Source organism: Etheostoma spectabile, chromosome 12, assembly GCF_008692095.1.
Source record: "Etheostoma spectabile isolate EspeVRDwgs_2016 chromosome 12, UIUC_Espe_1.0, whole genome shotgun sequence".
Taxonomy (NCBI): domain Eukaryota; kingdom Metazoa; phylum Chordata; class Actinopteri; order Perciformes; family Percidae; genus Etheostoma; species Etheostoma spectabile.
In genome coordinates, this window is record NC_045744.1 from 15362919 (window position 1) to 15379267 (window position 16349).

At 38.5% G+C, this 16349-nt stretch overlaps 1 protein-coding gene across 5 annotated transcripts in view; it reads right to left on the reverse strand.

The window, feature by feature from the left end:
* The window catches only part of glis1a (GLIS family zinc finger 1a), a 42164-nt gene that overhangs the window by 1530 nt on the left and 24285 nt on the right, over positions 1 to 16349 (reverse strand). For 3 of the 5 annotated variants that reach the window (XM_032531584.1, XM_032531585.1, XM_032531586.1), the window contains exons 3-9: positions 14896 to 15057; positions 10949 to 11062; positions 9364 to 9481; positions 7659 to 7809; positions 3433 to 3563; positions 3243 to 3341; positions 960 to 2186 (exon numbers count right to left, since the gene is read on the reverse strand). In XM_032531584.1, coding sequence (XP_032387475.1) covers positions 2044 to 2186; positions 3243 to 3341; positions 3433 to 3563; positions 7659 to 7809; positions 9364 to 9481; positions 10949 to 11062; positions 14896 to 15057 — 918 coding nt within the window. In that variant the 3' untranslated portion in view covers positions 960 to 2043. Of the gene's footprint in view, positions 1 to 959; positions 2187 to 3242; positions 3342 to 3432; positions 3564 to 7658; positions 7810 to 9363; positions 9482 to 10948; positions 11063 to 14895; positions 15058 to 16349 lie in introns of those variants that run through there. The other 2 variants (XR_004334383.1, XM_032531587.1) reach the window with 2 other exon arrangements.

Consider the following 16349-nt stretch of genomic DNA (forward strand, 5'->3'; position numbering starts at 1 on the left):
TTCAGTGGAGTATAAGTATAAAGTAGTCGAACACATAAATACTGAAATAAAGTACAAGTACTTTAAGATTGTACTTAAGTAAAGTACTTGAGTAAATGTACTAATTTGGAGTTTTGTGGGATATACCTGGGTCTGTTAACTCAGGAGTCACTCAGCTGGTATTATCACCTTTTGCCTAATTGCAGGTCCAGCGACACACAGCGGTTTAAGATTAGTTCATTAGACTATCAACAGCTATTTCAACTCCTTTCATCGCTTGTTGCAGGTCAGTTTGTTTAAATTGACAAGCTTTTGACTTTGATTGCTTTTAACAATCAAAGTTATTTCAAACAAGTTTAATTGAATTGATCAATTGCTCATTAAGAAGTTCTTTATTTGATCAGCTAGTAAGTTATTTCTACACTTCCTTTGATAACACTTCCCTGGTATCTAATACACAAGTAGATTGTTTTAATTCTGATATTTCTATTTCATATTTAATTGTTTCAAAGCCTAATTGTCATTTTTTTAATTTTTATATGTTACAGCAAAATTAGTTTAAACTAAGTATTTACGTATTTATTTTCACATTGTCTCATCAGCTCTCTAATGGAATTGGTAAGTAAACATTACCCTTTCACTATAATATATCTTTAATTTGCATATTTTGACTTCAGCTTTCCCTTTACTGTTTTTAAATGTATGACCAATAGATGGCAGTATTAACCAGCACTTTACAGCAATTACTTTGGGAAATTGCTTCATTTTTTCAGTCACATTCCACACAAAAATGCCAAAAACAGTCACTGATTCGAGCTTCTCAAATGTGAGTATTTCATTTCATTGATATTCTGTCGAAAAAAGATTTTTTTTAAATGTCATCTTGTGCTATTTTCTGACAACAACTCAACAATCCAAAAAATATCATCAATGATACAAATAAGCATTAGTTGAAGCCTAACCACTAACAAACACAAACATATACAAAGCAATTTATTTATTTAGATATAAAAGACAGGAGCATTTCATACAGTCTATATACACTGTTCAATGACAAGAATAAGAAAATCTCTGAATTGCTACAAAATCAGTGTAAACATTTGGTTGGTAATTTTCTCTGTGATGAGATTGTGTCGTAGAGTGCAGAGAAGTTATTGTAAACAATGCACACCTCCCTCTCACTGAATAGAACGCAGATACAACAAACATGTAAAGGAACAGAAAAAAAGATTACGATATTGTCTTGTTCATTGTTAGATTACATATATTGAACCGATTTGTTGGCACCACTCAGTCTATGACAGACAAATCATAGACAACACATTTTAGTGCAGTTTCTGTTGGTTTTGTGTGTCAGTTTTAAGTCCCCGGAGTCATCAACACTGATCTGTACTACAGACGGTAAAGTACATTTATATACAGTCATTCAGACACTGGGTGGCAGCATTGCTACAGGTTCTACTGCAGTTCCCTTCTGTGCAGCAACATGTAAATTAACTACAGTTGGAGGTTTCTCAGTAACACTTTAGTTACATGCTACAACCTTAAAGGAATAGTTTGACTTTTGGGGAAATACACTTATCTTTCTGGACATGATACAATTTCACATCAGCCCAGTTTTAACCTCTTTGCATGGTTTACCAATTTCTCTTGCTGTTTTGACATTTCCTCGAGGCAGAATTTAACGTCACTAGAGCCAGAGAGCTAGCTACACGGCTTCCCAACAGATCAAACCAGCAAATAAAAGTTCATAGCTCATTCTATCCATCTCACAAATGCTGTGGCCATCTATGAATAAAAAAAACTCACTCGCTATTCACATTTATAATCCGAAAAGATTTCCTTTTTGCCAGCAGCTCTGCCTCTAGTCAAAACTACATCTTGTTTGTACCATTAAAACTCCCCCTGACATATTTCCTGTCAAGAAGAACAATTCAACTTCAGCCTTGCATAAACAGTATATTGTTGGGATTGTCTGCAGCCACACATCATACAAGCTGCATTTTGTTCTCAGGAAAACAAAAGTGATTACTGATTCAGTTTGGTTTGGTCCTGGGTGGGTCATCATGAGTCCAGATAGATGGAGCAGATCTGGTTGAGGCAGCGGTCGACGCCTCCCGCCTGGAAAAGGAAGCTGTCGTCTGAGCAGGGAGACATGGAATAACCGGCCCCGGCCTGGCCCTGCAGGTCCTGCAACAAGTCGAACCCTGAGGGGAGGAAAACAGAAAATGTACTTGTTCACAGCAGCTCCATTCTTTTCATTTGAAGAAGAGTGGCCTAGTAATTATTTTAAGAATCAACCTCTTATGTAATTTTACAAAGAGCTCATTGCCAGTTAGCTACCTTACATTGTGTTATCATTAACGCTAAATCCTCCTAAACAGATAGAGAGGAACCCCCCAGCAGACCAGACCTATACAGATTCTATGACATCCAAAGCATGAAGCAAGTACAGTTCAGAAATGAAATGTACCATTATATGAGTTTTGCAGACCAGCTTGAAAATAATACATTTGTACAAAGTGTTATCTATGTGTCCTTAAAGAGAGGGTAGAGACTTGATAATCATTTAAACATGGGTATAACAGAGCACATATTCAGACAGTTTCTCCTGGAGGACGTTCATAGTGTTGCACTCAGCTGTTCACAAAGTGACATTAATAGTTGAGTCAAGAATGTAAAAAAAGGAAGCCAGATGCAGAAGAAGAGGGCGCAATGAGACGCAGAAAGTACAAGACCGCCAGTCAATGATGGGAATGAAATATAGATAACATGATGGAAATATTGTGTTCATGTTTGCTTCATGTATTAATTTAAGTCACGTTACAGTTTCCTCATCACTCAAAAGATCTGATGTTTTCGTCTGCCACCATTTTTGTCTCCTCCGTGGGCGTTCAAGTCCCCTGCTTGATGTACGTCATGATTTATTCTCCAAGTCTGTAACCGTTGCACTCTCGCATTATGCTTTTATCGACACACCAACTATTCCACCTCAGGCAGGTTTAAAAAGCTTTTTGCTAATTTTTTCTTTTAATTTTAAGCATTTCCACTCAGGTTTTCATGTGCACCTTGAAAATGTGCCCAATTACAGATGGATGGAAACGCTCTTAGAGAAAGAAGTTTAAATCCAGCTTACTTTCTCACCGACGCACATCTGGCCAATCACTACAAAAGGTGTGGTGAGAGGGGAGGGGTTTCATATGCTGTCCAACCATCCTACAAGCACTTTGATTGGGGCATATGCCTTTACTCTGCAGTCTTACCTGTAGAGTGCGACGTGCAGGAGGTTGCGAAGTAACTAGCAGGTTCGAAGCCTTCTTCGCTGACTGGTTGAACAACCTTTCCTTCTCCGTACAGACATCCTTGGAGAAGCACAGACGAAACATCAAGAACAACACCAAGAACGTTGAGACCAGAAGACGTTGACACATGCCCGGTGGACTCCGTCAGTACCTTGCTGCTGTGAGAATACTTGTTGGTGGTGGAAGGTTTTGTGGTAACCCTGCAGCTGGACGTCCCCTCTGTCTGATGAGGAGCTCATGGGGTTGACGTCTGTGGGCATGAACAACGATGTGGGTCTGTTCCTGTTGGCAACACATCAGGTAGCTGAATTACTCCCCAACATGAGCATTCATGTGTGTGAAAAATGATATACACAACCACGATGAACATTTAAAAACTTGATTAATGTATGTGTTATTCATACAGGTTGTTGCTTCAAACATCATTCAAGTACTTGCATCTAAGCACCAAAGCAGCCTTAGACTCAGTTTAAAAAAAAAAAAATCCACTGTTGGTATAATTATAACAAACCAGTTTTCATCAACGTTCAAATCAAACGCAAACCAAGTATTTATGCTGATAACCATTATCTGACAATGTGGCAACAGCTGTGTTATCAGATACAAACATGTAAATACTTAAACCTCTTGTACAAACACTGCAGTTTATACAAGGAAGCATTTCCACCTGGGGGGGGGGGGAATAATGTGGGCAGGCTTTGTGTGGGGCTGTTGTATCCATCGCTACGCTGCAAGAATGTGCTGACTGTGCACAAACACACTGACTCAACATGGAAACCAATGAGTCAGTTGAGCCAAGTCGACAAGAAGAAAGAAAAGGCAGCCGAATATCTCCCCAAGGAGATATGCAGCTGAAAACCCCCAATATGGTATTTAAACCCCCCACCCCCACCCCCCACCGCTCCTTCAAAGAACCCGCATTTCATGTGGCCTGAGAACTCCTGGATGATGTGATGGAGCATATTGGTCTCCAGAGAGCCAGAATGCCTTGGATTCTGCTGGAAGGTTTTAGTAGGCTTCATAAACAAGCCAGGTCTGGTCAGAGATACTGATGGCTGCTGGCCCAAAGCGCCTCCTATATTCGCATCTGACCAACAATAAAAAAAGGAAATGTTTGGAGATTTCTTTACATATCTATTATTTATCATCCCCAGGTCTCTTTATTAACCATTCCCATGTCAAATACTATTACATTTAATGTAACAGTCTTTGCATTCAGTGGAGAAACACAATAAAAGCCAAAATTAATCAGAAGGACTTTTTGAATTCCAGAACGATATAACTTACAGATGGCTGCGGCTTACCAAGGTAATAAAGACCAGGCTTTGTATAGGATTATGTAAACAAAGTGGGCTTTGATATAGGAGGCTACGACTGTTAAAATGGATGTGCTGCAATGACTGCGAGCCCCAAGAATTCAACACTTCTCTGGATTCCCCGTCGGTGGCCCCAGAACCATCAGAGCTGACCTTAACTGTAAACAACCGCAGCCATTGCACGGCTTACATTCCTGCAACTGTGCAACAACATAGCTGGGATGTCTGAGCCAAGCCGTGCCTGCTGGGTCGATCTGTCGTTTTGTGGCCGGTGTACTCAAAACTTCTCAGATGCATGAGCTTAACCAAGAGCCTGCGCCTAAGGGAGTGGCTGTCGGCACCACCTCAGGAAACTGTTTCTTTGATCACATTTTACCGACTAAACCCCTTCATCATTTTCCTTTTCTTTCTAACTAACTGCAGCCAGCTGCCCTTCTTATATCTGGAATGAGAAGAATCCTGCTTGCAGAAGTTAAGCTCTTATGTTTATATGCACATTATACTGCATTCAGCGTTCAACCCATGCCTGCTTTTCTAATAGCAGAATCAGAGGGAATGAGTTGGTTTACCAGAAAGGTGCCAGCATGTGCCCACTAAACTGATCCGTTTTCAGTTTTGGCAGAGGAAAGATGCTGTGACATAGATTTACTGGATCACAGAGAGGATCATGTTAAATGTATGTAACACAGAAGGAGATTTAATGTGACCTAAGCGCTACCAATCAAGTACTTAGAGAAACTAGAGTACACTCATTGCAAGTTATTACATGTTGGAGATTCAGTAAATACAAAAATGTGGGGACATTGTGGAACACATTTCAGTTAAAGCGTCTATTTGGATCCGATGTCACTCGGAGCTTCTGCAAAGTAAACTTTATTACTTCTCTTTCCTTCAAATTGTATAATAGTGTTTCAGTGTGAGAGCCATCCTGGTTAGTGTGCCTGCGTCTGATGGAGACGCTGCGGCACAAAGCCAATCCAGCTCTCCCAGACCACAAAACACACAAACACTGCACATCCCCAATACTCGCTGATGGACAAGCCTTAGCGCAAGCCTCTGAATCCCTCAAGGATTAAATAATTAAAAGAAGTCGAAATGGCTCGTCTCAGCCAGAGTAAACACGCGCCTGGCTATGAGGTCAGAGCCTGATGCTGTGAAGCACAGATAATTTACTTTCACGTGTTTAATGTCTCGCTAAGTCATTTGGGGGGAAAACAAGTGCTTGTCTGGTATTGGCTTTGGCGGACCGTGGTGTACAGCGGGCACCAGTGGGATTCTATGACATCCTCAGTGTCTATAAAGAGACGTCAATGGACAGATTGTGCAGAGCTTCATGGAAGCTCTGGCTGCAGACTATGAGAGATTCTGCAATAAGGCGGATTTTGTTTAGAAAAGAAAAACCCATCTCAACACCTCTACTAAGACCTCAACATTTGAAAACAACACATGGAAACACTGGACAAATGTAGGTACAACATGTGTATTTGCACTATGGAAATTATTTATTTAACTTAAAAGTACTTTAAATTGAAATTGGTCAGTTTAAAACCTTTACATGATTATCTCCATATAAATCCATGGGAAACCCTTTACAAACTGCCTATTTCAATTAATGTGTTTTTTTATGATCATAATGCGTAAAAAAAAACCATCCTCTGCCAACATACATTTTTAACCAGAATTTTTTTTAAAGTACAATACTAATACTGCTAATAGTAACATTACTAACACAAAACTGTTTTTTTTAATGATATGTGGCTGAAAGCTTTAAAAATCAGATGAAAGCTTTAAAAAAAAGAGAAAATCCATTTTTCCGGTAAGTGGATCTTCTGCTAAGAATCTTTCGTCAAACTGTTGTTTCCAAGGTCAATAACAAACCTTCAGGCTCAAGGTTATGGGTTTGCATTTGTGTACAGAGAGAACAACCCATCTTAACTCATCTGCCAAGACCTAAAGCCCACTTGAACACTTTGTAGAAATACTAGACAATTTCATGTGAAACTACGTGCATTGTATGTGAAGATTTTATATCACTTATTAAACCACCAAAAATGTTATTTTGGCCCGTATCAATTCACTTTTATTAGATAGACTGCCGTTGTTGTTACTGTTGTGCCAATAAAAGTTAGTTTAAGGGAAATTCTTCAATGTCCAATGATTTTAAGCCATATAGTCCAGAAACTGCTGACTTCAGCTGTATCTACTTTTATACTGGGCTAGACAACATTTGTCTCAGTTTACAGTACACATACGTTCTGTGGCCTCCAATTACCCAATCCGTGAAACCACAAAGCCATAACTCCATCTCTGGTGATAATGTCTCTGGTTTATTTAAGAATGCACAAGCTCACATCAGAGAGGCAAAGAAAAGTCACATCACAACAGGGATTTGATGGCGTCCATGTATTCAAGGTTTAGCATAGCACAGTTGGAACAGCTTAGAAGGCTTAAACCATTAAAAAATGCTTTAGTACACACCAGATCCACCAAACGAATAAAAGACTTGCACAGAGGAGCAGAACATTGGGTCAGTTTTCACTATTTTTATCTTTCCTTGAAAATAGCTCTGGATAAAAACTGCCAAATGCAAAGGGAATCCAATTCAGTTCCATTGTAATGGGCTGGCAGCAGAAGTCCCCGCAGCAGATAACTCAAATCCTTGCCAGACACCACCAGGGGTAAGAGGGAAATTGGATGAACCGACCACTTAAGTTTGCCTCTGGGTACATCGCTAGTACAGTAGTAGTAAAATACTTTGTTTTTGAAGAAATAAAGCAATTTCATTTCAAAATGCATGACAGTGGGAACATAAAACAGATTTTTTTTTTTGACATTTACTGTTTAACAGCTGCATCATTTTTCTTAACTTCACTCCATGAAGAAATAAAACCAGCTACTCACGAGCAAGGTACGTAACATTTATTAGCAAGTTGTACAAAGTTTCAAGGAGCACTGATGAGGTATCCCATGTGTTTACTGTTTATTTAATAAACAAATAATTGACTTTAGAGCTGCAGCATATTTAATGTCATTGATCTACTTGCATTTGTCTTATACTCACCCCTCTCGAATGCTTCCTGCGCTTGTAATTGAAGATATTGGGCTGTTGGCGTTTCCCTCCAAGCTTCGATACCTGGAGCAGGTGTTTGCTGATGGAGGGAGAAACTCCAAATTTGGCCGATTGTGGACAGAGCTGCTGTTTGAGTACACACCTGAAAGAGAGACATAGATTCATTAAGGATTACTTCACTGAAAATCGGTTGCTTCTTTGTGGAGTTTTGTGCAGCTACAGTTAGCTTAGGTTAACAACAGCAACCCAGTTTCAAAAAGAAGATTATCAGAACGGTCATAGAAACTTCACAAACCGCCACTGCATCATATTCTACTTCTACACTGTCTGTCTTCATGCACCCCATGTCCCCAATACTAATATGGCTAAATACATAGCTTCAGTTTGTTGCTATGTTGTTGGCAGTGTACCTTTGTTGTACCTCATTCTCCACTGTCCCTGTCCAATGACAGCATAAGAATTACCATTAAAAGTAATACTAAAAAGGAAAACAGTTTATATAAACCTGTTTTGCTAGACTCTTATTAATAGCCTTGCTTCCAAGCTAAGGCTACACCTAAAGATGATTGCCTTCTCAATTTATCTGTCACTTTTTTTAGTTAATCGATTTATCATTTAGTCTATAACAAAGTTTTGTCTTTCCAACAGTCTAAAACTAACAATTCTAAAAACCTGGAGCTTGGTACTGATAAAGGAATTATTACAAGGGATTGGAATTGATTAATTGATTTTCTGTTCATTACCACCAATCATTAATGAACTAATCATTTCAGCAACAAATCAAACACTGAAGCTTTCATCAAAGCTAACGGCTAAGCAACTAACTGTGCAAACAGATGGACAGATGAGCTGTAAATAATCCTGTACAGTAAGAGTAGTTTGACATGTTTTTATGGAATACAAGATACAAACTTTCCAGAGACATTTCTAACGTATTTTTTTAATACTAAAAACATTTTTTGGTGCCCATTTAAATCCTTAACATTAACACAAACAGGCTTTCAACAATGATGAATTGTTGAAAGCCTGAATGAATGACAATGATTCAGCTAATGATGATAGCATACAGTATGTCACCATACATCCAGCATACATACAGCAATGTACTGTACATGCAAAGGTATATACACATAACGGTCCCGAAAGAAACATTTGGCCTTTTGTGATAAGGAGAAAGTCCTCTTGGGACATTTTTAAAATTACACACTGACATGCTTGTTTCACCCTGAAAAAACATAGCTGGTAGTGTTCCGTTTAAGACTTTTCCCTCAAAGTCTTCTGGGTAAAACTGCAAGTAGTCTGAAGTAATAGACATGGACAGGTCCCCTGGACACTCTCCCCTCTCTTTTGCCAACTGAGCCTCAGTGTACCTGACAGCTTCTTGATCCCGGTTCAGCCATTGAAAGGGAAAGAAAAAGAGCTTGGCTGGAAAACCGGTTTGGAGAAGCTGAGGGACGGGCGGGGAGAGGGCCAACTTGCCCGCAGTCAGTGCCCGGTAATTGGACAAGGTAAACACTGGCATGATGAGCTATCATCGAAGGAATGGGAGAGGAAAAGGAGCAAATGAGGCCATGGGAGAAAATAAAAGAGACAGCTTAACAGCCCAGGTGTTGGGGAAATTACCCTTTTCTTTGTTTTTACTAATTTCCAGATAGATGTTGGAGACTAAACACAGATTTCCATTTGATTTCACTACCGTTTCTACCTGTGAAGTCATCTAGGCTGGGTAAAGGTGAGCCGCTTCCTTGGTGGAAATGTTTCCTTGCCAGACAATCGCTCAATATGTCCGATTCCAGCATTGTGTGCACCTGAACCTGTCAAACAGACCAAATACAGATGTTCATATAGATGTATATTGTGGTGCATTTAGTATCATGTTTTTACATTGGTGAGCATGTGCTGATGCCTGCCTGCATGTAGGGATGAGAGCAATTATGTTAAAGCTGCAGCTTACATGTCTTCCAATTGTGTTTTGCTGTTGACCAACACTGCTCCCATGGAGCTAAGCTTTGAAAAGATTCACTTCTCTTTCGATTACATACAGTAGATCAATTGAAAACAGGGAGATTTCTGCAGGCAGTTTCTACTGTGCCTTTTTCACAGAGATGATGACTGAACCAGATGACTGGTTTTTGTTTCGTCTTGTGATCCAGCTTCTTGAGGTAGAAAATCCAGAAATCTTGTTAGGCAATCTTATTCCAAGATGTTCTAACAAAGTTAAGGCAAGACGATTTACTTTATTATCCAGCGTTAACAGAGGATCCCCCAGGACTTTCCATAACAACTTATGGACAGCTCCGGGACTCTCTGAGAAGCTTGCGAAGGACACCCAGGAACCACAAGAGAGGTATGAATAATCAGCAAAAAATGTGTGCCCAAACCAGTGTTTATGAAGATACAAACTTCAATAGCTATGACGCATCAGCTGAAAGAAATGTATAACCGTGAGCAGCTTATGAAGTGCATGTTTAATATTTCAAAGTCCTCTTTAGCCCCACAGGGTTTATTGCAGTGCAAGGCGTGTTAGCCATGTCACAACTTACAAGCACACGTGTTTCTGTTTAAACCAAACAAGGCATGGGAATACACACAAAGCCCCAGTGTCACTCAGGTCCATAGAAAACAAACAAGGCCCAGATAACATTGAACAATAGGCTCCCTATTCTGACTTCCAGAGAGTATTTGTAATACTTAGTTTTGTTGTATTTTATCCTACTGAGTCATAAACATGCTTACTCTCTCCTCCTGTTGCTCTCCATCTCTTTCCCTCAGAAACATGCAGAGACAGGGTGCTAACTAGAACCACAGGGTGCTACCTAGGACCTCTGACCGCTTCTGCACCTATAGTATCCGTTTGGGGAAATGACACTGAAGTTGACTTATACCATTTTTTTTAATATACTGTATATAGACAGTATATATCTTTAAATTAGACCATTTAAATACAAAGTCATGAATTGTGGTTTTGTGGTGTCATAGCGGTTAAGGACCCTGACCATGTAACCGCAATGCCAGTGGTTTGAGTCCAGCGGTGTACCTTTGTTGGACATCATACTCCACTGTCCCTGTCCAATGACAGCATAACAAATACCACTAAAAGTAATAATAAAAAGGAAAACAGTTTATATAAACCCCATTTACTAGACTCGTATTAATATCCTTGCCACATCTGATCTAATCTAGTTTTAGAAACACAGGGAGGTTTTATTGAAGATGTTAGTGATCAGTGTTCTGCCCTCAGCTAAATGTCCAACATGTCAGAACACAACTGCTTTTGTTACCTTGACCTCCCTCTCCTGAAGACCTTTGGCTGAATGAGCTTTGACGTGCTTTCGTAGGGAGCTGGGATCGGTGTAGCGTTTGGTGCATCCTGGGATCTGACAGGCATACGGCTTCTGTGAATGAACCATGACAAGAAGAAGAAAAGAGAAGTGAGGAAAAAAACCAAAGAGAGAAAACTATGAGGGAATGGAGAAGGCAATGCTGTGGAGTACTCTGAAGTGTGTTTTCATGTTTCAAAAATATAATCTGACATGTAACATATCCTAAACATGACACTTTCTGTGGATACTTGAAAAACGTGCCACCAAAATAACAATGCGTCAAATAAATAAAGTACAGTAAAAAGTATAAAGTAGCATGAAATGGAAGTTACATACAAGTACCTAATTATTGTATTTTATTACAGTACTTGCGTAAAAGTTCTTAGTTACTTTCCACCACTGGACACATTAGTTCAGACCGAACCCTCTATTCTTTAAATATACTTTCTATCAAGACTCACACAAATTCAGGACTTTGTAAATCATGTTACAACATTCAACACATGGTATGGTTTATGGATATGATGTCAAACACAAAATAGAATTGTGTTTAGAAATAATAGTACAAGTTTAGTTGAGTCACATCCGGATGGTTTACAGGTGTGATGTTGTTTACAGTATTCCTGTGTATTATACAGTACATGCAAACATTTAGGATAAACGAGGTAACTTAACTTGACAGCTGTACAAACAGAGAGAGGAAGGACACAAAGATTATGTCAACATTTTATATAACGCACTCCTCAACTGAAAATGGAGCATATTTACCTTTCAACTGCAGGCTTAAGGAGAGGAAGAGAGAGGAGAATTAAGAGCAACAGTGCAGATAGACGTCCTCCTGTTCAGCCATACATTCACTTTTACAAGGTAACCTTTAGATTATCATCTACCTGCAATCAGTATAAACATAAAAAGACCATTTATTTTAGCATGCAATTTCTAGATATAGCAAACCCTTCAGGGCAAAGGTTCAAAGGTCATTTAAAAAAAAAAGACAGTATAATAAATATCACGGAAGATGCTTTGAAGTTTCTGCTCTTGGAGACTGTGTTGCCTGTATTTCACAATCTCATCAGAGTTGTAAGTTAAAGTGAGTAAATGAGCTCATTTCCATGAATCTAATTCATTACAGGTTTTCCCCCTGTCATTACAGAGTATTTCGCCAGGTGGATTGAATTAAGTTTTCATGAAAACACATGTACATTATTTTGTTGAATCTTGTAGGTTTATGTACCAAACTTTGAGCATCGCAAGTCAAAAATAATGACCTACTTAGTGGTGCACATTTTCTTTTCTTTTTATTGTCCGTTTGCTTCTTTAGTTGTTTTTTTAAATCCCAAAGTGTTTGTTTGTATTTATCTAAAGACAGAAATACATTTCAGATGTGCAATTACTCTACAACAGATCTGGCATCAGAGCAAGTGCTCCTCCTCAGAGCCTGACGTTACATGCTGGCAATGTCCTGCTGTTATGAAACTGTTTCTAAACAATATTCCCTGGGTGGTGAAAAGGATAATGAAGTGTTAAACTCCAACTGTCTTTCTATGCTTAGCCATTGCATGCATAGTGGTTGTTATGTCAGCTGCTTAAAATCTAGGACATAAATTGATAAATATATCCATCAGTGTGCAATTCCGTGTGTCAAAATTATACAAATATTGAAAAATACAAGTCGACAGCACAGATTAAACAAAGCTTTCCTGTGTAATGTTGCAATTCAAGACTTTATGAGTGAAATGCTTCAAGTTATAAAAGGAGTCAAAGTCAAACAGAACAAAAACTAAAGTCAGCGTTTCATTTGCCGTTTCGATTGGTCACTTATCAATATATCAATATATCAATATACGGAAGCGTTGTGTTGCCACGGCAGAAAAACAAAACAAGTTATCAGTATCATGCTATTATGTGAAAAGTTTATTGTAATCACAAGATGGTTTTCACGCAATAACAAAACATTTTCCCGTTATTTAAACATACAAACTTATCAAGTTGTATCTATCATGTTACACAAAAAGTTTATTGTCAACAGTGATCAATACATAAATCAATAAAGTTTTTAAAATGCACTAGGTGACAAATCATGCAGAAACTGGAGTGAGGTGGTTGTTTATACTGATTAAAAAAATTAAAAAAAAACAAGCAAGACTGTCAGGTTATGTAAGCTGCAAATTTGAGTTGAGAGCAGTCTGCATGAGACTGACTTCATTTTGGAAACAAATCTTTCATAGCATGATTGTTATTTATACCATTAGTAACACAATACAAGATATTTAGTCAAACTTAAATAACTCGTATTGACACCAGTCTTTTCTTGGCTAGTTATTATACTATATTCAGCAAGTATTTACATTCAGACAGTTCTAGGACACATCTGGGGCTCCAAGATGGCGCCAGATAGGTCTGATCCTTGATTTGTGACGCAACTGCAAAGCCGCTATTAGCCAGCGTGAAACCACAAAAAGGAGAAAATAACTTTCTCCTCTTGTTGTAATAACACTGGAGTGCAAGACACAGCTCCATCTCACCAGTGTAATAAGAGCTCTGATTTTCTGGATTATTGCTAAATCCTCATCGCTTGTCAGCAGGAGTAAAAATAACTGTGGTTTTTAGAATAAATCCACAGCAGGTATGTAGTTTCACAATCCAAAAGAATGTTCTGTGCTGTATGCACAAAGAGCAGGAAAGAGGGGAGCAGTGGCACTTTAAATTAAAGTGAAACCCTTGAACCAACAAATGTTATAGATCACAAAGAAATCTGTGTAAAGCCTACAGGAGTGAGGTTTTATATGCTATAGCTCATTTAGACATGGAATACCGGTACGTACGTTGCTTCATGCTTCGTGACGGCTTATTGTCATTCAGTCATAGATGAGTTTTACGTGAATTTTCCCAGTGACTTGCAAAAAAAATGCAAAAAGTGATGGGAAGGATTCAGATCCTTTACTTAAAAGAGCACTACAGCAATTTAGCACTGCACCAAAGTAACTTGATGCAAAATTGATGCAACAGAACCAGAGACATCGTCATTTTGAATCCACACATTTGTCAACACCTGGTGCCTACATTACCCACAATGCAACTCGACTGCTGATACAAAATCTTCAACGTGACTCATTACTACTACTGTGAGATAAATGTAGTGGAATAAAAGGTTCAATATTTGTCTTTGAAATGCAGTGACATAGAAGTATAAAACACCATAAAATAGAAATACAAGTACCTAAAAATGGAGTTTAAAAGTTTGGATTTCAAGGAAGAAGAAGAGTGTTTTCTGTTTTCTCTCAGGTTGCATCAATGGTGGATTTCATAACTTCTTTTACCGCAGAAGCCTTAATTTATTATTATTTTTTTAAGATTATGTTTTGGGGCTTTTTCACTTTTCTTAAGGTGTCAGTGGATAGACATGAAAGGGAGAGAGAGATGGGGGTTGCCATGCAGCAAAGGGCCGCAGGTCAAATTCTAACCCAGGCTGCTGCAGTACTCAGCCAACACGGCCGCCCCAGATTAATCTACGACCAACCCCTGATACATTGTCCTGTCAGTTTCGTAATTTAAAGTTATTTGATGGAGAATTTTGCTGTCTCTTTTCTAAAGCAGAAGATGTTAAGCTGAGACTCTCAATTTCATTCCTTAAATGCTCCACTGTGGAATGTAAAGCTCTTTGATTTTGATATTCACTCATCCATGCAGTTGGCATGAATATATATTGTTAAAAATAACAATAAAACCCTGCTAAAACCCTGCTTGATTTCTAATGAAACTGTTTTTGGTTACTGTAATATGAAATGCGGTATTGCTGACTAAGGATGTATTGTACATACATATTAAACATAAACTTGCATGGTAAAATGAGGTGCTTTTAAAATGTAAAGTTCCATCTTAAAGACGTGTAGTGTGTTACTCACCGTGTCCAGATGTGTGCGCTGGTGTTTGGCCCGGTCACTGGAGTTGCTGAAGGCCTTGAGGCAGCCAGGATGCTGGCAGATGTACGGTTTCTCTCCTGTGTGGCTCCTCAGATGGATCTTCAGGTTCTCCAGGCGTGAAAACGCCTTGGAGCAGCCCTCGAACTGACAAGGAAAATATAAACAAACGGGTCTTACTACAACCTGACACATTAAGGTTTTCTTAGGTAAGAGTAGGAGGCAGCTTAAAGGTAAGTTAAGTCAGGGCTGCGAAGTGTTATCATGAGGCCCAGTACATTAATAACCCCACCGCCACTCGTTGGCAGGGCTTTGATAGGTCAAAATAATATGAATACTGGGCTTCCATAGGAACGCTCACCCAACTATTAGCACATTTTACTGTGTATTGACAACTATCATCAACAGATATTTAGTATGTATTTATAGACTACAGAACAATTCAACCAGGGACAAATTGTAACATTGCAAAATGCAAAGCAGTTTGAATTGTTTTGGCTCTTGACGTCATTTAAATTAATTTTATCTCACATCAGGAAACCAAGAGGAATTAAAACATCAGATCATTTGTCTTCTTACACAAATCATAACCAAATCTCTTCTGCACCTTTAAAAGTATGTTAGCCTATAACAAACTCATAATAAAAATCACATAACAGAAGAGTGATGTTGAAGTCTGATCCAACAGAAATATCTAGTAAAGAGGTAATATACCACAACTTAAATTCATACATTTTAGAGTTGTTAATATAAACTTCAGGTAATGGCCTTTTCCCAAATAGCAAATTGGAACAAAAGCACACACAGAGACGCATGAATGCAGGCACCCACGCAACCACCAAAGACCATGGTAGGTTCCACTAAAAGCGTTTCTTTTGGGCTCGACCCAGACAAGAAGCAAATATCAGCAGGCTTCCCATGTCAGGCAGTAAACTTAAGCTTTATAACTTTACTGTGTCACATTCTGTCTCAAATCTCAGACTTAAAATGTTTTCACACGGCATGTAAGTAAAACTTTAAATGGAAATATGGTCAATTTAAACCTCAGGGACTCTATCAGGGAGTGGTAATTCAAAAAAGTATGAATTCACTTTATGAATTTTATGAATGTGTTTTGGATGTCTTAATCTTTAATTGAGATAAAATTAAATGCCATCTACTAACAAAGTGAACGATAAAGAATAACATGACATTTAAACAAGATAAATGCCCTGTATACTTTAGGGACAATTAAAAAAAACTATTTAATTCAGGTACAGCTTTGTTTCTGAAAAGGATTTATACCGTTTTGCTAACAAGTCTTCAAATGAGATCCAGGTCAGACTGAATTACATGCATAAAACCTTTTATCCTTTTTAAACTAATCCAGAAGAAAATTTGGAAACAGTTTTTCTACCCGAAATTCATTCCAGGGGTTTTACTAGGTCTTGCTAATGAGA